The 24,043-nt window shown below is 42.7% G+C and overlaps 1 protein-coding gene across 5 annotated transcripts in view; it reads left to right on the top strand.

The window, feature by feature from the left end:
• Window positions 1-22,630, top strand: part of pak1 (p21 protein (Cdc42/Rac)-activated kinase 1) — a 38,731-nt gene extending 16,101 nt beyond the window's left edge. For 2 of the 5 annotated variants that reach the window (XM_028962699.1, XM_028962697.1), the window contains exons 3-17: window positions 6,590-6,803; window positions 9,954-10,048; window positions 11,440-11,587; window positions 11,696-11,733; window positions 12,710-12,823; window positions 14,444-14,627; window positions 14,812-14,835; window positions 15,796-15,859; window positions 15,956-16,004; window positions 16,767-16,879; window positions 17,175-17,292; window positions 18,216-18,315; window positions 18,731-18,927; window positions 20,034-20,171; window positions 21,481-22,630. In XM_028962699.1, the coding sequence (XP_028818532.1) occupies window positions 6,614-6,803; window positions 9,954-10,048; window positions 11,440-11,587; window positions 11,696-11,733; window positions 12,710-12,823; window positions 14,444-14,627; window positions 14,812-14,835; window positions 15,796-15,859; window positions 15,956-16,004; window positions 16,767-16,879; window positions 17,175-17,292; window positions 18,216-18,315; window positions 18,731-18,927; window positions 20,034-20,171; window positions 21,481-21,567 (1,659 nt within the window). In that variant the 5' untranslated portion in view covers window positions 6,590-6,613 and the 3' untranslated portion in view covers window positions 21,568-22,630. Of the gene's footprint in view, window positions 1-3,354; window positions 3,487-4,595; window positions 4,677-6,589; window positions 6,804-9,953; window positions 10,049-11,439; window positions 11,588-11,695; window positions 11,734-12,709; window positions 12,824-14,443; window positions 14,628-14,811; window positions 14,836-15,795; window positions 15,860-15,955; window positions 16,005-16,766; window positions 16,880-17,174; window positions 17,293-18,215; window positions 18,316-18,730; window positions 18,928-20,033; window positions 20,172-21,480 lie in introns of those variants that run through there. The other 3 variants (XM_028962701.1, XM_028962700.1, XM_028962702.1) reach the window with 3 other exon arrangements.
• The last annotated feature ends 1,413 nt before the right edge of the window (window positions 22,631-24,043 follow it).

Below are 24,043 nucleotides of genomic sequence, written 5' to 3'. Positions count from 1 at the left end.
ATATCAGCCCATCAGTCTCTTTTATGCTGTCTATTCTGCATCTCTCTCTGCCATCCTCTGAAGATAGGGATGAGAGGGCCACAGTCTAATGAACTGCTCTGACAGCCGCATGATCTCATGACGGGCCTCAGCCAGCCCAGCACAGTGCATACTGGTGAGTTTAGGGGTCCACAGCTTGATTTGGGGGTCCACAGCTTGTGGACTACCAGTGACCCTCCAGGGGGTCTCTATGTGTAGCAAGAAAAATGCCAGTGTGACTTCTGCACCAGTGTGGAAAATTTGTGTGCTTCATGATGAATGGCTGTGTGGAACATGGGTGGGGGTGGGTGTGTCCAATTGAGGAACTGTGTTCATTCCTATGGGGCAAAACAAAACAAGACCATGGGTCTAGTAACACACACTCGCATATGAACCAGAAGTCACTGGTTCAAACCCCAATTTCTACCTGAGATGTTAAGATGTCAGATGCCCTCTGGCAGACAGTACAGATGTCTTCAGACCAGGATCAGCCAAAACAGGAACAATTTTATAAGGAACTATTTACTATTGCACTTTATGTACACCTGTATTATATCAGCAAACTGTAATCTTTGTATTTTTTATTTTATAATCTTTATATTGTATATTGTCATTGTTTATTCCACTGTGCTTGAGAGACACCATCGTCTGGAAATCTAATTCCTTGTATGTGTTCGATCACATTCATGGCCAATTCTGATTCTGATTCTGAAGACACTTAATCCTGAGTATCTCCAGAGGTCTGTCCCTGTGACTACTGATTGTAAGGTTCTCTGGATAAGGGTGTCTGATAAATGCCATAAATATAAATGTAAGTTGTAATTGGTTTAAGCTCAAAATCTCAAACTGCACAAATGGATCTATATAACAATCTGATAAACAAAATAGAATAATGAATGTTATTCATGAATGTTAATGATTTTTTTATCCTTGCTTTTGGCTTTTACCATGAACAAGTATTTCAAGGCCATAATGAATTATAATCAATATGATTTCTGCACCACAATAAATTGGTAAATGAATATAAGTCTGAGTAAGTGTGTATGCCATTTAGGGAAGATTACATTGGAAATGTATTTGATACACATTTTATTTATACAAATGACATTTAATTACTTTTGTAAATTATGAGTGAATATTCTTAACTGTTAACAATTTTCATAATCAGTAAACATGAATCTTTCAATAAGTAACTATACTTAAATTACACAATTTTCTCCATTAACTCCAGTAAATTACATTTAACTTGTTACTCCCAAACACTGAGTGTAGGGTACCTTTTTTGTAAATGCCTGCTCTATTTAGCTCTGCAGTCAGCTCCATCTCCATCTATTTTGAGTCACCAGATTATTGCGACTGAATTTTTTATCATTCCACACTGCTGGAGAAACTACTTTCATGCCTGAAGGCTGCAGGCATTCAGTCTTCCATCTAAGAAAGCTGCTCTCTTTTCCATAAAACTGCTGTTTGATTGTGTGTTGGATTGCTAATGGATTGCTAATTTTGTACTATCAATCATGTTTTGATATAATGTAGGTATATACATTATTAATTCCAAAGGGAAATTTATGAAAATTGAGTATACATTATGCTTATGCATATGATTACAAGTGAAAATACCAAGATTAATAGACAGACTATTAATTCATCTAAAGTTATAAAAAATAGAAGTACACAGACTTGCCTAACTCTAGTGCCCTGACTATTCAGTGTTAAATGTGTTAAATAAGGAAGCACCACAAATAGCTGCCTGACTGTGAGCGTGCAAGCAAGTTGCTGGGTGATCAAGGTAACTTCTTGACTGTAGGACATGTTCCCCAATCGTTTAAGTGGCGACTAGCAACTTGTACCCACTAGTGACCAGCCAGTAAATAGAACCACTGTAAGATGACAGTAAGTTTTCCTTCTGTTGTTGTTGTTGTGGCATTTTCCACAGTGGAGTGAGCGCTGACGCAGAACGCAGCCATTACTCTCGCAGCCCATCCCCCTGGCCGTACACAGCTTTAGACTTCCAACCCGCCATCAGAAGAAATGTTATTTCCTTCTTAGAGCCGTGCTATAGTTGCACGGTATCTTGTTTCTCTCAGCGCACTGGGGAGGAATGGACTGGGACTGGGATGGAGAGGAGGATTATAATGTGGAGAGATGCAGGGCAGTGGGGGATGGGTAGGGCGACGCGGGGCAATCGCTGCACATCTCCACATCAGGCCCGCTGCGGCAGTCCTGCTTTTTATGGGGTGGGAGCGTAGGGTGTTTCTATCTGTGTAATATCACTGCATGTGATGGAGAGCAATGTGATTTTAGACTGCGTCATAGCTGAAAATAGCCTGCGTGTGGCACTCTTATACGTTCTCACTCGTGGCGTGTGAAGCAGCGTCTGAGGCCGTGTGCCTCACTGCGCTCTCTGTAATGATATGCATCATTTTCGGACATTAAGAAATCATGCTGTGCTGTGTTTTGGTTCAATATCATGATGAAGCAGCATCTGGACTGTGCTTAGTGCTTGACACTGACTTGAGAAACTAGCAAGTGTACTTAGTCGAGTTTCCCCCAGGGACCCACCGGCTTGTGAGAATGTGCAAAATGACCTAAAGTGAGAACTCACATTGATTGAAAATCAGATTATAATGTATGAGTTGCATTCAATTGTGTTGCAGAAACTAAGTTCCATTTATCAGATGATGTAAAATGATATTGTATGATCTCATTTTCACTATTAATATTGATGAAATATGTTACTTGAACCAATATGTTATTGTGAGATTGTGACTGTCGAAACAGGGTTCATTCAGTCGTGTAATCAGCGAATCACCACAGGAGACTGCAACCAGCCAACTGAGCTGTCATGTGATTCAAATCACTTTAATCTTCCTTAAGCATTTAAACTCAATAAAGACATAAAAATAAATTCCAGTCGTCTTTGGTTTGGAATCAGGGGCCCATGTGGTCACCCACGCCAACACCCTGCTGAGCACAAACTAGGGTGACGCTTTCTCCTACAAAAGAAGTCTCTGTTCTTTCAGCTTACATTTGTCTAGGGAACCCCAACCTGGCCAGCCACCACTGGATACCATCGTTCAAATGACTGGAGGGACAAGAATCAGAGGCTGAAGAATCCAAGGGAGAAAGTGATGTCTGAGTAGCGTGCTGGAGGAGAACAGATGCAAGTATTTTTATGGAGGGTCGTTGTTGAGTCACATCGAGCGCCCGGGGATGGACTGTGGGCGCAGAAGCACTCCCCTAAAGAGCGTGAGCAACAAATGACTCAGCACCAGATAACCATAAGCTCCCTGCCGGCGTCCACATCAGTCAGATGTTCTCCAGAGGGAGAGAAAGGAAGAGAAGGAACGCTGCGCCACTGCTCCGCCCACAAACCAGCAGTGGTACCAGTCAGCTCTCCAGCTGCTGCAGCAGAACTCTGGAAAGCCTTAAGCCATTGGATTCAACACTGTCTCAAGCATGAAACAGGTAGAGGAACGCTGAAGTGGTGCTTCCTGATGTGAGTGCTGAGCAGAACAGAAGACAATCCGGAGTAAACAGTAATTGTGTGTGTTGGGAAGTGCTGAAGGGGTAATGAGAGACGGCAGACAGATGCTGAGTGACGGCGTCTGGCCCCGCCTGTGATGTGGCGCTGCGGCTTCCTGTTTCGGACATGAGCACAGGCTTTGTCGTTCACAGAAGGAAGTGTGTATGGACACATATCCAGTATCTCCAGAGGTGTGTCTGTGGGGTTTGTTGGTCTCTGTACTCAAGACCGGGTCTGCTGATTCACTCCGCTTATTACTCTTGAGAAGTAAGGTGTGTGTGTGTCATGCCATGCTTTTGTAGTATAGGACAAGGCAATGTAAAAAGTATTTTGCTCTCATTGTCAAAACACAGTGGGACATTCCAATACAGTTCAGTCAGTTCATCATGTGTAGAATGCTCAGTGTAGAATGGAGATGTATTTTACTTTCTTTGTTAAATAATATTAAGTACTGGGAATGTTAAATATTGTTCATGAATGTCCTGTATAAATACAATAGTACTTGTACAGAATGTGAACCATGTCAGCTTTCTTGTCGGTGGAAAGTACTGTGTCTGTGGGGTGTGTGGGTGTATTTTATGTAAGGACCCAGGTGTGTGAGTGTGTCTGTGTGGTGACAGGCCTCTGCTAAAAGTGACGTTGGTGTCTGAAATGTGAGCCTCTGCTCTGTCTGGGGTGCTCAGCTGTAGTGCCGTTGTTTGTGTGTATGTGTGTGTGTCTTTGCACTCTGTAGAAAGGGCTGAGAGGAGATGTGTGTTAATGAGGGTGAAGTTGAGTGTGAATGCAGCACCACACCTCTCACACTTACACACCAACAGAAGTCACACAGTGTGGCCAGCTGCTGCCCTTTGTCACTCCAGATGTGTGTGTGTGCATGTGTGTGTGTGTGTTCATCCTTACTGTGTAAATATAGATGGCCTCTGTGAAAAGCATGTGTCTGTAAGTGTGATAGAGTGAACGGGGGAGTGAATGACTCCTGTGACTATGTGTCTGGGACGGCCCATTTGCTTTATAAGGTCGGGTCTTTACACACGTAGTCACACACACTTCAGTCTGTGAGGAACGGTATCATCAGACAAGTTTCAGCAAAGCAACAGACTTCCTGGTACCATGTCGACCAGCGTCTGCTAAGGTAATTTGGAGCCTGCCACGTTGGGGCCTTTCTGGCCTATTTTATTGTAAGACACTGACCTGAGAACAGAATGGGTTGGTCAGTGACCTTTAATCAAAGACACAGATATCAGTTTTATATTTGTCACAGTTCCTCATTTGTCTGGTGTTCAGGTGTGTGTGTGTGTGTGTGTGTGTGTGTGTGTGTGTGTTGGCATGCATGACTGAGAGTATGGAAGCATTGGCATCTCTCTGCTCATCTGAGTGTTTGTCTCTGATTGAAGTGGCCGCTCATCCAGCTCCAGTGTTATCAGTGCACCACTGCAGCCCACGCCTCTCCACACAGGGGCGAGAAAATTGTAAAATTCAGTTTTCTGCTGGTGATACAGAAAAATGAGACAAATCAAATTTTCGGCAGCATTGATCCAAATTGTTTACAGTTTATATGCATTATTTTTTGTTGTTGTTCCTTGGATTCAAATTTAAAATGTGTTCAGGACTCGGAAATCCTTTTTTTGGTGATAATCCTCATTTATGATTCACAACTCTCTGTGAAATTTTGTTGCTCATGTGATCGATCCTCAATTACGCATTGAGGGGTAGTTACACTGCCACCTGCTGAATCCTTAAATGTTGACGTTGGGATCCAGGCGAGAACAGAACAACTTCACAGTGACCTGCTACTGTTTGCTGTCCATATACGGGCTCAGGAGCAGGGGATGAAGGGAGTGGCTCATAATACTCTCTTTCCTTCTTTCATGTAGACACTGGTAGCTAGTGCCTGACGCTTCATGGTTGGCGTAATTATTGTTTTTATTATTATGTTCACCTACCTCATATCTTATTTATTCAAAATTGTTTCTTTGATTATATTCATTATTGGTACTATTCCTCGTTGTAAATGGGGGGAATTGCTTCTATTGCTGCCCTCATTCTTAATCTTCATGCAGCACTTGAGTCTATCCACCCAGAATGTGCCTCTGACCCTGATCCGATCTGATCTGGAGGTCAGAGAAGACACGTCAGGGCCACCAGAACCATCAGCCAGAGTTTAATGTTGTGGAGTGCACATTTTTCCTGGTGGCACACCTCTCTTTTTAAAAATACACACATTTGTTGTCATATGTTAAACCACTGCCCTCTTTTTCATCAAAAGAGAGCATAGTCTTCAATAAGAAACACTTCCGCGAGGGCCCGTGTGTTATCTGTGTCTTTTTGTTTGCGAGCTCTGAAGTGAGCTCAGAAAACCTCTGTGACATTGTAACATAACATCAAAGGCCTTATCTGAACTGCCATCCACTAAAACTCTGTACCGTACTGTGATCTTGTTTAATCTGACATTTATATGGATAGACAGTTGAAAAATAGGACTTTAACTCAGTACAACATCAAATATTTTTCAATTATGTCATCTAATGGAAGATTGCACAGACTGTCCTAGTAATACTGCACAGTCACAAAATATTGACCTTATAGTCACTCATCTTCCTCTTTTTCTGTTTTGTTGCTTTCTAATTTGTCCCTGTTAGTTTAGGTGTGAACTGTTAGCCTAAACCCCCCATGATTTTAGTCCCGCACAGTTTGGATGGGATTGTTGCATTTTGCTGTAGCTACATGTGTGAGGAGATGAGGGTGGACGGGGGCTGAGGACGCTCAGCATGTTTCTTTGGAGGCCATGAAGGGATGCCATCTGGTGCTGTCCTAATACTTTCCTTTTGAGAACAAAAATATTACTTCTCAGCCCATCATAGTGTAATCCTCTGCTGGTCTTCTTGGTATAAAGTCTGTGGCACACAATTTTCAGATTGGTCCTTCACATAATTGGTTTAAGGAATTGTGTTCACTTCTGGGTTTAGCTGTTATCTGTTGTAAAAAAAGTTATTTTGCAAATTTTAAGATACATTTTTTATCTTGTTTTGTCCTTGGTTTTTGCAGCAGTAGAAGCTGCCACAGCTGAAGATGTCTGATAATGGAGAAGTGGAGGACAAGCCGCCCGCACCACCAATGAGAAACACCAGCACCATGATCGGAGCCTGCAGTAAAGACACCCCCCTCAACCACGGCTCCAAGCCGCTGCCCCCCAACCCTGAGGACAAGAAGAAGAAAGACCGCTCCATCCGGTCCATCCTCACTGGCGGGGGGGACAAAAGTGAGTGAAAGATGGGAATTTGAGATGGGGATTATGGGGGTGGAAAGGGCTCTCTTGTCCAACAAAGGCACATTTACATTTACAGCATTTATCAGACGCCCTTATCCAGAGCGACTTTCAATCAGTAGTTACAGTCCCCCCCTGGAGCAACTTAGAGTTAAGTGTCTTGCTGAGGGACACAATGGTAGTAAGCGGGATTTGAACCTGGGTCTTCTGGTTCATTGGCAAGTGTGTTTACCAACTAGGCTACTACCACCCTAGCACATTACAAGTGGAGAAGCCTGGAATGGAAATGCTTTGTAAACAATTTTGGTGACAAATTATGAAAAAATTGCAGTCCTAGCCACAATTTTGCCACAATTGATCAGGCACCTAATGCCTTTAATGCTTTGTACATTGGAGTGGATGCAAGGCCCAGATTGTTCTAGGCCTTCAATAGTGCTATGCATATGACCACAGAACAGATCCTTCTGATGTGCCTCATCCACTCCTACCAACATAACAGGTATATGTCACTGCAGTGTTGACAGGAGTCCCCAAACAACATCTGGTCAGCAGGGGTCCTTGGCGAGCTGACTGTACACATTTACGCAAGCGTAGCTGAATATGGAAACCTGAAGTATTGTAACTATTTAATGTGTACAGTAAAGAGCCATTGATCATAGTAAAAACAAGAAAAAGGATCGCCAAATGATTTTAGTATATATGTATACATATGGCACACATCTACTGTATCACAGCCACCACCGCATTGCCAGGCCCCCATGGGGGGCGTGGACATCTCAGAGGGAGCCCACCCAGAACCCGAAGAGGAGGAGACCAGAAACAAGACCCAGCATAAAAGAACCAGCAGTCAGCTTAGACACTGCCTGCTTAGCGTTGGTTTATCCCTCACTGCTGCTAACCTTTCTGTCCTGTTACCCTTGCTCCTGATGTTTGTGTACGACCACCAGTTTCTCGACCACGCTTCCCGGATCAGCCTCGTCTGCTCTTTACTGAGTCGAATGTGAGTGACCCACTTCACCCACAACTTGTCCAACCCGCTACCTTCCACTACAACTACGCCACGGTAAATCCAGCTCTCTCTGTCTCACCGTGTGCTTTGTCTGCCGCTGTGGAGGCACCCCCCACCATGCCCCATGCTGCCATGCGCCCTTCACCTCTACTGTGCTGTCGCTCACCTGCTGCTGATCTTCTGTGTTCAAAGCGAAGGCAAACATCCTTGCCATATCCTCCGTCCATGCCGCCTTGTTCTTCTGTGTCAGCACGGTATATGCTTCCTGATCACGGTATTGACAGTACGAGCCGGCCAACAGGCGGCACAGTGGCTATTTCCATTGACCAATGCATCATGGACCGCCAACAGCAACAACAAGCACCACCACCTTGCCCCATAGTGGGCCCCAGAGACACCCCAGTCCTCACAGCCTCCGATGCCTGCAGAACCCATGCAGCTTGGCAGAGCCCGTCCTCTCACTCAACGAGACAACAATGCAAAGAACATGGTCTCTGCTACTACTGTAGTGACCATAACCACTTCAGCTCAACTGCCCGAATCGGCGACCCAAACCCACGCCAGTGGGGAAGTCTTGAACCCTTCCCTTGCTCTGCCACCAGTTGCTCTCTAGCAGTCACCCTCAGATGGTCTACCACTGGCCAATACCAGGGAGAGCTCTGGTGGATTCCGGTGCAGTTATGAATCTGATTGCGTGGCAACCTGCTTTCTCCTGCCTATCACCCTCCTGACTTTCCTTGCGCAGTGATTGGTTTGGATGGACGCTCTCTCAGGTTTTCCAGACCCAGCCTCTGCAGTTAAGCATTGGAAATGACCACGAGGAGATGGTGTTGTTGTACCTCTCAGTCACCATCATGACCCCTGACTGACTCTCCATGAACCCTAGATCCAATGGACCACCAGCACCGTCCTCCAGTGGGGTAATTTCATTCGCAACAACAGTCAAATCGCAGAACCGGAAGAGGAGGAGACCACAACTAAGAACCAGCTGTCAGCTTAGATGCTGCCTGCTCATCGTTGGTTTATCCCTCGCTGCTGATAGCCTTTCTGTCCTGATACCCTTGCTCCTGACTTTTGTGTATGACTGCCAGTTTCTCGACCGTGCTTCTCCGATCAGGCTCGTCTGAAACACTGTGCCATCCCTGTTGCTGAAAACGTCCTGTCCTGTAATGCACAATCCATGTGAAATACCCTCAACTTGTCCAACCCGCTACTTTCCAGTACAACTACGCCACGATAAATCTAGCTCTCTCAGTCTCAACGTGTGCTTTGTCTCCCACTGTGGAGCCACTTTCCACCAAGCCCCGCGCTGCCACACACCTCTCTCAGCTGCTACTGCTCTTCTGCACTCCAAGCCAAGGCAAACATCCTCACTGTACCCTCTGGCCATGCCACCTCGTCCTTCTGCTTCCGCACGTGTGCTTCCTGATCACCGCGTTGATATAATGACAGAGAAACGGCGGTTTGGGATTTACAGATGTATGCTTCTTGTTAATTGAAGAAGAATGTTTAAGTTCAGTATGAGTAACTGCTTCTGAGTTGGCTTCGCTCCCTGCCCGAGTTCTCTGTGGGGACGGTTTGTATTAAGAGCTTATATTTTGTTGTTGATTATCAGCTCATTACTATGCCCAACATGGGGCCTTAGAGCACCAGTGAGTCAGAAAGGAGACTGGCTTCTCCGTAACTCATCCTGGGAGCTCATTGTGGCTAAATAATTAGAATGGAGATTAAGAGTAAATGAAGGGGAATTAGAAACCAGTTAAACTGTGGTTGTTGTGGACCATGCTTTCTCTGGTAGGCCACTCGCTGTTCATCCACACGTTTGGCTACATTATATCTTATGCCTGTTTACTATGTGTGCTACTGGGCCAGAACAGATTTAATGAATTGCTGGCTGGTTTGGTACGCATATTTGTCATTACACAAAAGTAATGATGCATCACTGATGCATCACAGAGAATTGGACTCGGGTCTCGCTTTACCCAATCCGTAGACTAGACCGTCTCACTTAACAATGCGTGGTGACTGCAGCCTTTTGCTCACTCTTGTGTATGGTTTCGGTTATTTATGTGTGGTAGTTGAGTCACAGTTGATGTTTTTATGTTCATAACCTACCCTCTCTCTGTCTCATATAGCCAAACTGAAAAAGGAGCGTCCAGAGATCTCTCTCCCTTCAGACTTTGAACACACTATCCATGTTGGCTTCGACGCTGTCACTGGGGAATTTACGGTAAGAAAAAAATCCTGCTTTTAACCATTTCATGAAGACAGGCCAAGGCATTTGGGGTCGCATTGGGGTCACTTTCTTATTCCAGCTAGTGTGAAGTTGTGGGTTTGGAACCCCGAAGATCATGGTTTGAGGCTTCCTCTCTTTTTCCACTATATTGCTGTTTGTTTACACTGGAATAAAGTGAAGTCTCACTCTACCAGGGGTTTTATCTGTCAAGAATGACGTACCAACAGATTTGTAGAGTAGAGTTAGAGAAACGAAACACACTGTAGTGACATTTCACTGTTTTTTACAGTGAAATTGATTATTCATCCCATGTGACACACCACAGCACAGCACCCAGTGCACCCAGTACACAGAGTGAAATGTGGTCTCTGCTTTTAACCCATACCCTGAGTGGGCACCTCAGTGGCACCATGTAATTTCAGGTCCGCTTCCTAACCCACTAGGCCACCACTGCTTATGTGAACCCTGCTCTTAGCACAAATCACGTAGGTTTTTCTGATAATTTACGTGGTACAGTGGTACAGCATGAGGGTCTCTACAGTAAATGATCTTAGGCAGTCAGACTTTGTGCTGCTTTCCACTAATTATCACTATTTTTTCCATGTTTGGAAAAAACAGGTTTAATTCTCTTCTTTGCCTAAGTGATGTAAAGTTAGGTTCTTCACATCCAATGAGAGTCAAAAACTTTGGCAAAGGTTTAAGATGTAACAAAGTTATCTAATAACAAAAAGTATCATTGTCTGTACTGCCTGGATTCGAAACAGTAGCAACTGTGCCAGGTCTTCTGTGAGACTCCTCTGTCCAAAAGGCCATTCTGGATAAAATTAAGGTGTGGTGCCATTCTGGCACCAAGGGTAATGAGCGCAAATGAGGCGGTTGGAACCATTTCACTGCAGATCAGAGAGGAGCACCAGCCTGCAGAACAGGACTTAAATGAATTAGCCCATCTAAGCACAGCTAACCTACAACACACGCTCTCCACTTATTTATCTAAGGACACATTTATCTTAGAACCTTTCCATGTCAGAAAGCAAAAACATTTAACGTGAGAACATGTTCTTGTAAACCTGTGGTGTAAACAGCCAGATCATCTCCCAGTCACTCCCAGTTGGGTGACTTTTTCCCACACTTGATGCCCGCATACTGGACCGAGCAAGAGAACAGGGATCGGTAGTGTTGAGTCTGTGGGAAATTGTCCGCTGAAAGTCATCTGTCATAAAAAAGGTTGGAGACCACAGATATAAATTAATCAAAAAACATACAGCAAAAAAAATAGAGCATGGTAGCATGTTGAACGAGGACGAGAGCTCTGACCCACTTCGTTTACAGACATCAGCCCTCATTATTTCTCATCGTCCTGACTGTGTGTGTGTGTTTCTCTATAGGGTATGCCAGAACAATGGGCACGGCTCCTCCAGACTTCCAACATCACCAAACTGGAGCAGAAGAAGAACCCTCAGGCGGTTCTCGACGTCCTCAAGTTCTATGATTCTAAAGAGACGGGCAACAGTCAGAAGTACATGAGCTTCACAGGTGATTTGCGCTGTGGCAGCCAGACCTACACCAGGATTTGATTTTTTAAAAATCTTTTTTCCCATTCAACACAAATGTTGAAAACAGCTGCCTCTCTTTCCATTTCAGATAAGAACTCAGACAATTACAACTCCTCGGTTGTCGGGGTAAGGAACCGTTCATGTAGCGTTTTGTTGAATTTGAGAAGGAGACAGAAAGTGGGGTATGGCGATGAAGGCTTGGGGTTGATGCTGAGTAGATGAGGAACTGAGAAACTCCCCAACCAAAGACAGATGGGAACAACAGCACGGCCGTCAAGCCAGAAGAAGGAAATAGCATGTAACCTCAAGAATGAAGTTGCAGTACGCTGTTGGAGGCAGAGTAGAGAGGTTGAGGGTGAATTTTGTTGTGGTGACCTCCCGCTGGCAGAATGACAGGAGGACAGGCCTGATGCCAGGAACTGAGAGGGGTGCCAGTGGCGTCGTCTCTCCTGCCAGTCCCTGAGACAGTCCTGTTTCTTTTTAGGCGGCTCTGACTTTCCATTCACGGCTTTGTGAATCAGCATCTTTTTTGCATTTCTGTGTAACTGGCCAATGACTATTACCTAATGTGGACAGTGTTTGGTTTGGGCGAAGAGTAGAGATGCAGTAGAAAGATAGCTGCTAAAAATTTTTTTGGCTGAATATATCAAAAAATCTGAATAAAAATAGTTACAGGATTTATTTCTATTTTGGTTGTTAATGACAATGAATTCATGTTGAACGTCATGAACTGGATTCATTAAAAACGTAGCAAATAATTAATGTTATAGTAGTTAGCTTTTTAAGATTGCATAACAAGCTACAATGAACAGATCAAAAAACAACTTTTTGTATAAAATCATTGATATTCCACCTCTACATAATATTCTGTTTGGCTGAATTTAATCTGGAGCTGAAATTCTCATTACTGTGCATAACTGTAGAATAACACAATTCTAATATTTCTAATTCCCTTGAAATGCACCACGTAGAGGACGTTTGGTGTAGTGTTTTTTGTACGGCAACTGTAAATGCCTGGTAGATCAAATTTAAATGTAGCTTGTAGAGAAACCGATGAAGATAATATATATCTTCTTTTTGCCTTCTTTACGGCGATCTGCAGAACTCTAAAACCGTATCGGAGACCCCTGCTGTGGCGACTGTGTCTGAAGACGACGACGAAGATGAGGCCACGCCGCCACCCATGATCGCTCCCCGACCCGAGCACACAAAATCTGTGAGTGATCTCTCTCGAAATATTAAAAAAATATTTCAGGACTTCTGTTTCACAACTTTTTTTATTGAAACCATATGCAGTATGCTACATTCTTTTAAATACGGTTGGCCAGTGTTTTTAAACTGGCCAACACACAGCATTCTTAGTGCGTAGCTCTGTGTTTAGTGCCAGTTTGAAAATAGCGCCCAGTTTTGGAGGCATGTGGGTAAAAATCCTGTCTCATTTTCCTACCGGTATGTGAATTCTGATAGTTCTCTGTTTTAATGAGTCGGTGAGAAGCCTAGAGCCACCCTGAATCGAATGCAGGCATCAGTGGGTTCAAACACCCACTGATGAAGGAGCTTCTTTTCTAACAGGATGAGGGGGATGTCTGGGTTTTCTGCTTCATCTGCATGGTGAGTGGCAGGAGGGATACGGAACAGCAGACGTTCCACTGACGTTCCCGCCACATCAACAAGGTGCTTTTTGTAGTGTCTGCGGCTGACAGGTGTGGCTTTCGAGCCGGAGCCGAGGTGGCTCTTGATGTTTGGGGTGGGTGAGGGGCAGGGTTGGACGTGCGTGAGGTAGGTTCACACTCATTAGTGTGTCGTGTGAAGCCCTGTCACTGGGGCTGGCTGACCTGCTGGGACTGAGGTGATCTGTCGCCTTCTTTCTACCCGAACAGCACCCACAGCACCACAGCAGACTCGTGGGTAATATTTTACCCTTCGTCCCAGCTAATAGAGCAATGCAGTGTGTGGTCACAGAACAATGAACTGCCAGCAGTTTTGTTCATTTTTTTAAAGAATGCAGGAAGATTTTCCAGCTTGCAGCCAGATATTTTTATCCTCTACTGTAAATTCAGCTCATAAACATTTCCCTCAGCTCGGCACATAAGGCTCTATTGTGTGTTTCTGCATTTCTACAGTTTGCAGAATAGGCCAGAACATGACATTCCACAGATAGCTGTTAACACGTAAAATAGTACAAAATCTGTACCTGTATTTGTCATAAGTGTCAAGAATGGGGTTGGGAGTCTTAAATACCCACCACATTTTTTAAAAACCTGGGTTACTTTGCTTATGGGTTTATGTTATGAGATGAAATAGCTGCAACATGACTGAACACTGTTTGCCCTCTCTGAAATTCTGGAGGCTATTTTTTGTTCATTGTGCTGCTCTAATGCGGTCACATGGAAGGGCCGCTTCTGTTTGGAGCTCTCTGTGCCACAGGGAGTTAGTCTGAATACCTGAGTGGAGCGCCGTAAGGGGAAAGCCATGCAGAGTGACCGTCAGAGCAGCAAACAGCAGAACCAGCACCTCCAGACGGCCGGATATCTGGTACCGACTGAGCCGCTGAGGGAAATTCAGTGATCCAAGAGAGGGAAATTAAGGCCTTGACACTGCGGCTCAGCAGACAGCATTGTAATGAACACCACTCAGTTACGCCAGACTATAGATGCAACGCACTGTGGTAATATAATTGAAAAAAACTTTATAAAGTGGGAGACTACCATAGACAGTTTTGACACATGTTCCTTCCCAAAATGCACTGGGGGTGTAATGATCAAGTGATATAAATTACATATATTGTACATATATGTAATAAATAGCACGTATGTGTTGAATTATGTTCCCTCAGATATACACACGTTCTGTGATCGAACCCCTTCCTCCTCCCACCAAAGATGCCGCCACTTCTCCCATCTCCCCACCTGCAGCTGAGAGTGGCAGCCCCACTCCCACACCCTCGAGCACGGTCCCCCGCAGCGCAGACAAAACCCGCAAGAAGAAGATGTCCGATGAAGAGATTCTGGAGAAACTGAGTATGTTCTGTCCTCTGAGCCTCAATGGCACCTTGTCTCTCGCTGACCAATTTAATACCCCCTCACTGCATTACATACATTTTGTCAATAATCCTCTAATAAGACATTTTTAAACAAGCCTGAGGATCTCCTGAAAACCGGCTTGTTAAGAAACTGTATTTTTGTCAAATGCTTCATGCTCCAGACGTGCTCAGGTCGCCCTCTACTGGTAAGAACGGGATCCTGTCTGCCCCATAGCAGGCATTCAGCGCCCCTTCCACCCCGACTCTGCTCTTTCTGTTTCTCTTGTCCTGATTGGTCATGCCCCTACCAAATTTTTCCACCTGTCAGCGGTTGCCAAGTGACCCGTTTGAACCGAGAACCTTCCTGCATTGACTTCTCCTTCTGTGGCTTTCTTTTGAAAATGGGGTCTTACAAATACCACATTTTTCCCACAGTTCCTCTCATTAATTTACATTTATTTTTGACCGTCTTAAAAAATTTGTGCTATTTTCCACAGTTTGCATGCTCCTGATCTGACAGATTTTTGTTTGTGCTGGGCAGAGTAGATGCCTCCTTTATCTATTGATATGCCCTGTTTCCGTGTCACATTGGGTGATTCTCATGAACGAGTTTACAGTCTCAGATATCCGCACACTACATGACCCATACCACTGAGATATTTTTTATGATCCATTTAACACAAGTCTGTTTTTTTGGAACATTTTATGGGGCCCCTTCGGTTATACAATTAAAACACATCAACTTAAAACGATATATTTGCTCAGTTGTATGAGTTTTGGCAGTGGGATCTTTTTTGTGAGATCACTTTAAATTTTGTGGAAACCGCCCTTTTACGATTACTGTCTATTACCCCGAATTTCCCCATCCCTGTGAGGCATTATATCTGTGGTGCATATTTGTCCCATTGTCAGGATATAATTTCAATCATTTAAAATGATAATAATTTATCATTTATGCAAAGAGCCCATTATTTTGGTTTTCTAAATGGCAGACACTTTCAGAGCAGCGGATATTATTGATTGGCTGAGTGGCATTGAGGTTGGATGTAGTCAGTAGAGTCTGGTCCTGGCCAGTGTGATCACTTCATAGCCATTCATTGCCCTCATTTCCATTTCTATTATCATCTATTTTTCTCTCTCTCTCTCTCTCTCTCTCTCTCTCTCAGGGAGCATTGTTAGTGTGGGTGATCCCAAGAAGAAATACACACGTTTTGAGAAGATTGGTCAAGGGTATGTTTTCAACTATACAAATTTTAGAAGCTTTTCAAGTTGCTGTTAAATAATTTTAAACTCATGCTAATCCACCCCCTGTATTTTCTCTCTTAGAGCATCTGGAACTGTTTACACAGCAATAGACATCGCCACAGGCCAGGAAGTAAGATTCTGAAACATTATCTGTCTCAGCAGCAGAAGCAGTCAGTGGACCGCAAAACCCTGTAGCCCTCCAAGGCTTCTATTAGCAAACTGTGAGGGAGATATTGACCCACTTAGCCGCAGATGTCTTAGATTGGCAGTCTGACGGATACTTTATATGGAGCTGCATGAATCTGCAGGATCAGAGTGGGCAGGCACACAGTTTGATTGTCTGATCAAGCTCTGACCTGGGCTTTTCATCATAAACTGTGATTAGTGTCTTGGGTTAAAGGGCCGCTTGCTTGAAGTGAAGCTGTTTTGAAATCCTTTTACCGATTTCTGCCGAATATTTAAACAAGAGGGAGTAACCTAGTACAACACACCAGTGCTAAAATCCTATGTAAAAACATGCCCTGTAATCTAATATTGCTTTATTATTTTTCATGTGGATCCAGCAGTTGGTGTTGTTGCTAAGCAACTTTCTCTTAGCAAAAAGACAGTGTAACAATACACGTGCAATACAAGTACAAGGAAATGCATGCTTAACAAATGGATTAGGAAAATTAAAAGAGCTTACATCAAGCTTCCCACCATTTAAAATCAGGAGAGTCAAGGTTTTTATCATATTATATAATGAGAAGTATGCCTTGAAGACAATTTTGGTTGGTAAATTTCCAGGTGTGTATATGGAATAAAAAAGCAGGTTTACCGTGTAACTCTGTAATTTTGTTTAGTTGAGTGATTACACACAATTCTAATCTGGTCACATCTTTTGTCCTTCCAGGTCGCCATCAAACAGATGAATTTACAGCAGCAGCCTAAGAAGGAGTTGATCATTAATGAGATTTTAGTGATGAGGGAAAACAAGAATCCAAACATAGTCAATTACCTGGACAGGTGAGTTTACTTGTACCCACATAACCTGTCACAGCTGCATCATTTGCACAAAAGGTAAATGTATTATGCATGCATGAGTCTGCTGGGAGTCTCTCTTGTTACCATAGCTACCCCCTCGCCCGATCCACGATGTTACATCTGGGAGATTTTTTTTTTTGGGCTTTGTTTTGTGTCCGTAGTTACTTGCTTTTGCTCTTCAGTAACGCAAGCGCAGGATTTGTCTGGTTGCCATAGCTACTCCCTCTCCTCCAGTAGCAGTCCATCATGTGTGAATGTGGCTGTCTGCTTGCTGCAGTTACCTCGTGGGAGATGAGCTGTGGGTGGTCATGGAGTACCTCGCCGGAGGGTCTCTGACCGACGTGGTGACGGAGACGTGTATGGACGAGGCCCAGATCGCCGCTGTCTGTCGGGAAGTGAGTGAAAGGGCTCTCTCATTTGTAGTAACAAAAATGTCTAGCAGGCAATAGCAATCATTATCTTCATCATTACAGTCTGCATGATTGGAAGTAAGGTGTGGAGAACACAAGCTGCAAATAATTTATATGATTGATTTTGATATTTTGTGCTCAATTTTATAATGAATTTAAAATATTGAAATAAATTATTAAATGAATAATGAATGTAATGCTTATATGTTACTTTGTATTAGACTCACCATTCATTAATCGTGTGATCCACATCTGGGTTACTAATTTACATTTTAATTGACTAATTTACCATTACCTTTCATACTTGATTGTTTGCCTCGTTTCCAGAATTTGTTAATTCTGGATTTGTGGGTTAAGGTGCTAAAAGTTCCGCGAGGTAAGGGGGTACAAACTCCCATTTTATGTTTTCTGTAATCAGTTTTGGGCAGATTTTTGAATCCAGACTTTTGAATCAGTTAAAGCACTTGACTCATGACTCATTCAACTGGTTGGATGACAGAAATACCCGGTTAGGGATCCCCATCACAGTCTATAGTCACTGCATTAATAAATATGAGTCATCCAAGGTGTAGATCCTTAATGTTTTAGGGGACAAATTACAATCAGTCAAAAACAACAACTAAGAATACAGATCATTAAATCATGTTTAGTGTAGAATGATACACATGCACACAAGCTGGTACAAATGGTGAGGCTTTACATCAGGAACATTTTGTGTTAAACTGTATTCATTTAATGTGTCATTAATAAAAATGTAATGGCATATTAATCATGTAAATGGAATATCTATGAATGTACGTTTGACATGTATGCAGTTATTTTGCACAGAAACATTGCCTATAATAATTATTCAAATGAACTAATAAATTGCATCTTGCGCTGACCTTGAACCATCTCTTTCTTCTCAGTGTCTACAAGCACTGGAGTTCCTACACTCAAACCAGGTTATTCACAGAGACATAAAGAGTGATAACATCCTCCTGGGAATGGATGGCTCTGTCAAGCTCAGTAAGTGTCTTCAGTATGAAGTAAGGCAATCTGTGTGAATCATAGTGTGATGCATGCTTTGTACCAGTAGATGGCGATGTAGCTCCATTTAGTTTGACACCCAGTGTGTGCGTCATGTTTAAAAAACAATATCATAAATGTGTTTATGATGTTTTTTCTGCCATTATTGCCCATACCTAAATATATACAAGTGTACTTAATGTCCTTTCATATCCTTCTTTTAATGAACATACTGTAGTCCAGCTCTTCCCAAACTAGAGGTGTTGCAGAGGGGCGCACCAATGGGATTTGCAGGACAAACCATGCCCACTTGGGAGCGCAAAAATGTTCTGCTTAAGAATAGGATGTCCCCGCAGAGAAAGTTTGGGAACCATTGATCTAGGCTAACATGGACACTCCTGTCTTTGCCCCACAGCTGATTTTGGGTTCTGCGCCCAGATCACTCCAGAGCAGAGTAAACGGAGCACCATGGTCGGAACACCATACTGGATGGCTCCAGAGGTGGTGACCCGGAAGGCGTATGGCCCCAAAGTAGACATCTGGTCCCTGGGTATTATGGCGATTGAAATGATTGAGGGGGAGCCACCTTACCTCAACGAGAACCCTCTGAGGGTGAGAGCTTGTTTTATTTGCCTCATAACAGATGCTGTTGTCAGAATAATCAGTTTTTGTGTTCATGACCAAAGAAACTCTGCATTTATTTGTAATGGGGTGATAGGGCTTTTGTGGTCTGAAATTAACGTCTGATGTTGCTCAGAATATGCTGTCTATACATGACATAAGTTGGGCAAAGTATATATAATCTTAATTACTTCTGAATTTTAAAAAACATGTTTCCATCCTTGAAAAACCTTTCTGAAAGGGATTGAGCATTTATTAAAGGGAATTGCATTATTATGTGATCTTGCATTATCAGTCAAATCACTTGTGATTTAACAAAAACATTAAAAGAAGCAGAAACTGGCTTGATGGTGGGAAGAACCTGAATCGAAAGGCAAGTCCACTGTACATTTCCCTGCTCCATAGATATGGATACATGATAATACAGTACCACATGGCTTCTCTCCACCAACTTAAGTTAGACAACAGTCCTGAAGGTTTATGCTGAACACATTCTTATCATTCACTCACTGGTGCACAAACTGACCGTGCACCAGTCACTCTGTGCAGCTTTGGTCTGCCAACTACCTCACGTGTACATGGTTTTGCACTCTCCACCATGTGCCCTTATTTGAATATGGTGTTTTTAAAATTGTATATTGTGGTTTTTAAAATAGTATTTATACCTTTGTATTCAATGTTACTGTTTTGTATTTAATGTTACTTGTAAGCACCATGGGTCTGAGAGTAACGTAATTTCAATTCTCTGTATGTCCTGTACATGTGGCAGAATTGACAATAAAGCCATGAAGGTAAAAAGAGGCGACTCTGAAAAAACAGATTTTTCAAACATATTTCACTTTCTCCTGATACCAAAAAAACATTAAATATGTTTCATGCTCATCCAAACTTTTGACTGATTGTGTAGATGGTTCATAACATCAGTTTAAAGCAATTGAACCAATTGAACCAAGACTTAAAACCACCAACTAGTCTTGACTTCTTTATAATGTATACATTAGAGTTTATAAGTCGACCTTTAGTTTAACTTTTTACTTTTGTAGTTTACTTAGTTTTCCGCTACAGTTCCTCACTTTTGATGTAATTTTGCATTCTAGGCTTTATATCTCATTGCAACCAATGGCACCCCAGAACTGCAAAACCCTGAGAAGTTGTCATCAGTATTCCGGGACTTCCTGAACCGCTGTCTGGAGATGGATGTGGAGAAGAGAGGCTCAGCCAAAGAGCTTCTACAGGTAGCTGCTGGCAAAACAAGGCTTCTTACATATAATACAAAACCTGTGTTAAAATGTTAAATGTGGATTTAATCAACACATGTCTTTTATTTTATAAACCTTTTTAGCCTTTTTTATGTAAATGTCACTCATCATGCAGAGCATCATTTGACATCATGACCCATGATTCAAGTTCATGTGTCGGTTGCTTTTACCAATCGTCATTCATCAAGACCCTAAACCCAAAAGCAATGAAAATAATGTAGATCTTCAGCTGAAAGCCGTGTCACAGTGATTTGGGGTCCCATTAATTGTTGCTGCTCAGATTCGATCAAGTGTGAGAAAATGAGATGAGACAAACTGTTTTGGAAAATCAGTCATGTTCAGCATTGTAATTTTGCAATGAATATGCATGACTTCAGCTGAAAATTAGATTTTTTTTTTACTCTTCCCCCAGAAAGCGTGTAATGAAATTTGTCTGATATTTTGCTATTTGGTTCAGTCATGACTTAGTTCAAGGACTCAGATCAGGAGTCTCGGACCGTTTCTCAAACCTCGCCCTTCCACTGAATATCAATTTTTTGTTTTTGTTTTAACAAGTTGATTCAGAATACTTAATGCAGACCCTCAAAGCATGGGATCCCCATAATTAAAATGAAGACATTAGTGCACTACATTTTCAAACAGATTTTCTGTCTGGCCACAGCTTTTGGTCTCGTCTCCTGCACACCATAGTAATCAGAAGACGGTAGATCCTGATGTTTCTACAATAACAGCTTGTAGACGAACAGGGCCGTGAATGAAAGATGTACTGAAGGATCCGAGTAGAATGGATTTTAATATAAAGTGGACACTGCAGAGCCAGGTAGCAGTGGCTTGTGAAGAAACTGAATAATGTCACTAAATGGGCGCGGGCGTAATGGGGCTCTGCTGTGTAGGAGTCGGGCTGGAGGGAGGGAGGGAACAGATCGTGTGGGTGGCACTAATGCCAAGGTCAGTGATGTATTACTGCAGTACTGGGGAAGAGGAAGAAGGCTTTTCAAAGGAAGGTGAATTATTTCCAAGGTAAAGCCAGACGGACTGTACTTGCGCTATATCGTTTTTTAATTCATCTTCTGTGAAGAAGGAGGGCAGCCGTGATTTGTGCATTTTCATGATTTGCGCATTTTCGCCCACCAATAAAAAGTTTATTCAAATTAAATTACAGTTAAGAATTATGGTCACTTACGGCTTAACTTGTCCTTATTAACATATTGCATTATTGGTAATAGGGTTGTTTTTTAAATGGAAGATGTTATATATTTTTTTGTTCTCTCTGTCTTTTTCTCAGCACCAATTCTTGAAGGTGGCCAAACCTCTGTCCAGCCTCACCCCCCTTATTCTGGCAGCAAAAGAGGCAGCCAAGAACAATCGCTAATCGCCCAGGAGTCCTCCTTCATCCTGCTTCTTCCCTACCACCTCTGGTTCAGCAGAACCCCGCATTTTCTTTCATTCTTTCTTTTTGTTTTGTTTTTTTTACTGACTGAGCCTTGGGTCCAAGCAATGCCCTTGACGTCACAGAGGTCACCAAAGACCTGTCTGAGGTGTGAACAGTAGTCCAGACAGGATCACCTGGGCCCCACGCCTTTATGTTGCTCTGTTGCTGACTTTCCGGAAATTGAAATTGTTGAAGTTGTTGGTTTTTATTCCTCTGTATGCCTGAATGTCTCATTGTACATGGTTAGTCTGTTTTTATGTACTGTGTTGAAGGTACATTTGTTAGTTTGTTTTACAGCTATTAAAGAAAGAATAATAATATTTTTGCTGGGTTCAGCTGTAGATTAGTAGATGAGGAAATATAAATTCTGGTACTGTTCTAAGACAATAAAAATAAGGCAAATTTAGGGAATGATGCTGGTACTGCTTTGAAAAGTGATACGCATGTGTTTTTATAAAAAATGTTAACTTAGGATGATGATAAAACGTGAAAGATGGCTGTGTACAGAGTCCATTAATGCAATGTTTTTCATGTACTGCCTGGACCGTCCCATTCCCCTCCGAAAAAAGAAAAAGGCTCAAAACAACAACAAAAAAAATCACAATTCTAATATGTCTGAATGTGTATGTGGGTATGCGTGTGTGTATGTCTGTGTGTGTGTGTATGAGTGTAAATTTAAATCAATTTTTTTTTGTTTTCTGATCTAAACGCTTTAAACACCTTCTTTTTTTATGTAGCATCAGTGTACCTTTTGGCCTTAAAACTGTTTCACGGGTGCAAGACTTTATTTATTACAGTAAATGCACAGGCTGCTGCCTTCTGTCTCCTTCAGTTTACTCTGATGGGGTGGGGTCGGAGGTTGGAGTTTGATGGACATCCTGTGATAAATGGTCTTGTCTATCCTGTGTTCTTGAGCCATAAAATCTGTTTCTAAGTCATTTTGATTAAGAAAAAGGAAAATAAATTCTCCAAAAATGGTATGAATAAAGTCCCTGGAAGCCTCCCTGTGCTTTTTTGAACTTTACTCACTGCTGTGCCTCGGTTTCGTGCTTTTCTTCATTAGGGATTCACCGAATTGTGACTTTTGCGATGCAAATGTTGTCATTATGTCATTGCTCCCTCTGTTTAAGGTCACCAATCCCTCTGGCGACTCGAGCAAATTAGTTATGCTCCTCTCGCCTCCATCGCACTCACGGTATGTCGGCTGAAGCAGCAGGGAGAGGCTCAGCTGGCCGACCACCTCGTTCCCTCCAGCCCATCAGAGAGCCGAAATATGTTCGTGTGCCGTTGTCCTCACCTCATTACACTTGGTATAGTCATCACTTTGTCTGGTTATGTGCATTGTTTCTGTTTACCCACTACAGTGTGCTTCAAATACACACTCACATATTTTCTAATCTAACCGTACGTCTTCCTGCACCCTGCATTGCCATGCCTGACTGACATGGTGCCCTAGCAGATTTTTATTCACCAGTGACATTTAACGTGTGAGGAGCTATATTAGCTCATGCCCATGTCGACCTTTTCTGAGGTGACAGTCGAGCAATCTGTGACTCAGGCCACTTCACTATACTTCATTTCTTTCATTTTTTTCCTTTTATGGAGCTTCTTGCGCCTTCTGTCATGAACCCACTGGCTCACCGGGTCTTGTTCTTACTCATTTCTTAGGTCAGGATAATGACAGAGCAATTTTCATAATGTGTTTTTCAGATGGAAAATGGAGCACCACAGATGCTATACATTGAAAGTCGGTACATTAGGAGTAAAAATGGGCTTTTTTCATGAACATTTGGAATGCTTTGAATTACCACGGTCAAACAAGTTCCTTAAAATTTCACACAGTTCTGACTGATTATTTACTGAGGCTTCACAATGAACCCAACAGGCAAAGGAAGGCAGATAAATCACCTTGTGGAGCATGGCTTGAAGAGCTGTTATATGTGAAGTGTGACAGAAACTCACAATGAATGTGGATCAGATTAAAAAAAAACAGGATGTGAAGTTTTTTCTATCTTACTCATAATACAACCAATTCATTTCAAGATTTTATTATGATGGTCCAGCTATGGCTTGAACAGCTTCTGCCTCAAATGAAATGTTCACTCTGCTGCAAAATATTGCCTCCAAATGTCCTTGAACATGGCAAGCTCTGCTGTTTTTTTTTTTGGTTTCGTTTTTCTCATCTCATTTTTTCTCGCCAGTGAAATTAGATTCATTTTTTCTTATTCAAATAATTAAGCTGATTAAAGCCCCCCAGACAAATAAGCTGGTTTTGAGGCAGGGGATTAGATTTTTTGTGGAGTAATGGATTGGGGAAGGGGGTGGGGAAGGGATCTGACAAACAAAATCCCCCCCCCGTGTTGACTCTTCCTTATGTAATGCAGCAGATTGCTTTACTTGTTTGTCTGGGAAGGTG

This window comes from Denticeps clupeoides, chromosome 19, assembly GCF_900700375.1.
Source record: "Denticeps clupeoides chromosome 19, fDenClu1.1, whole genome shotgun sequence".
Lineage (NCBI taxonomy): Eukaryota > Metazoa > Chordata > Actinopteri > Clupeiformes > Denticipitidae > Denticeps > Denticeps clupeoides.
This window is presented reverse-complemented; position numbering and strand designations above follow the sequence as displayed.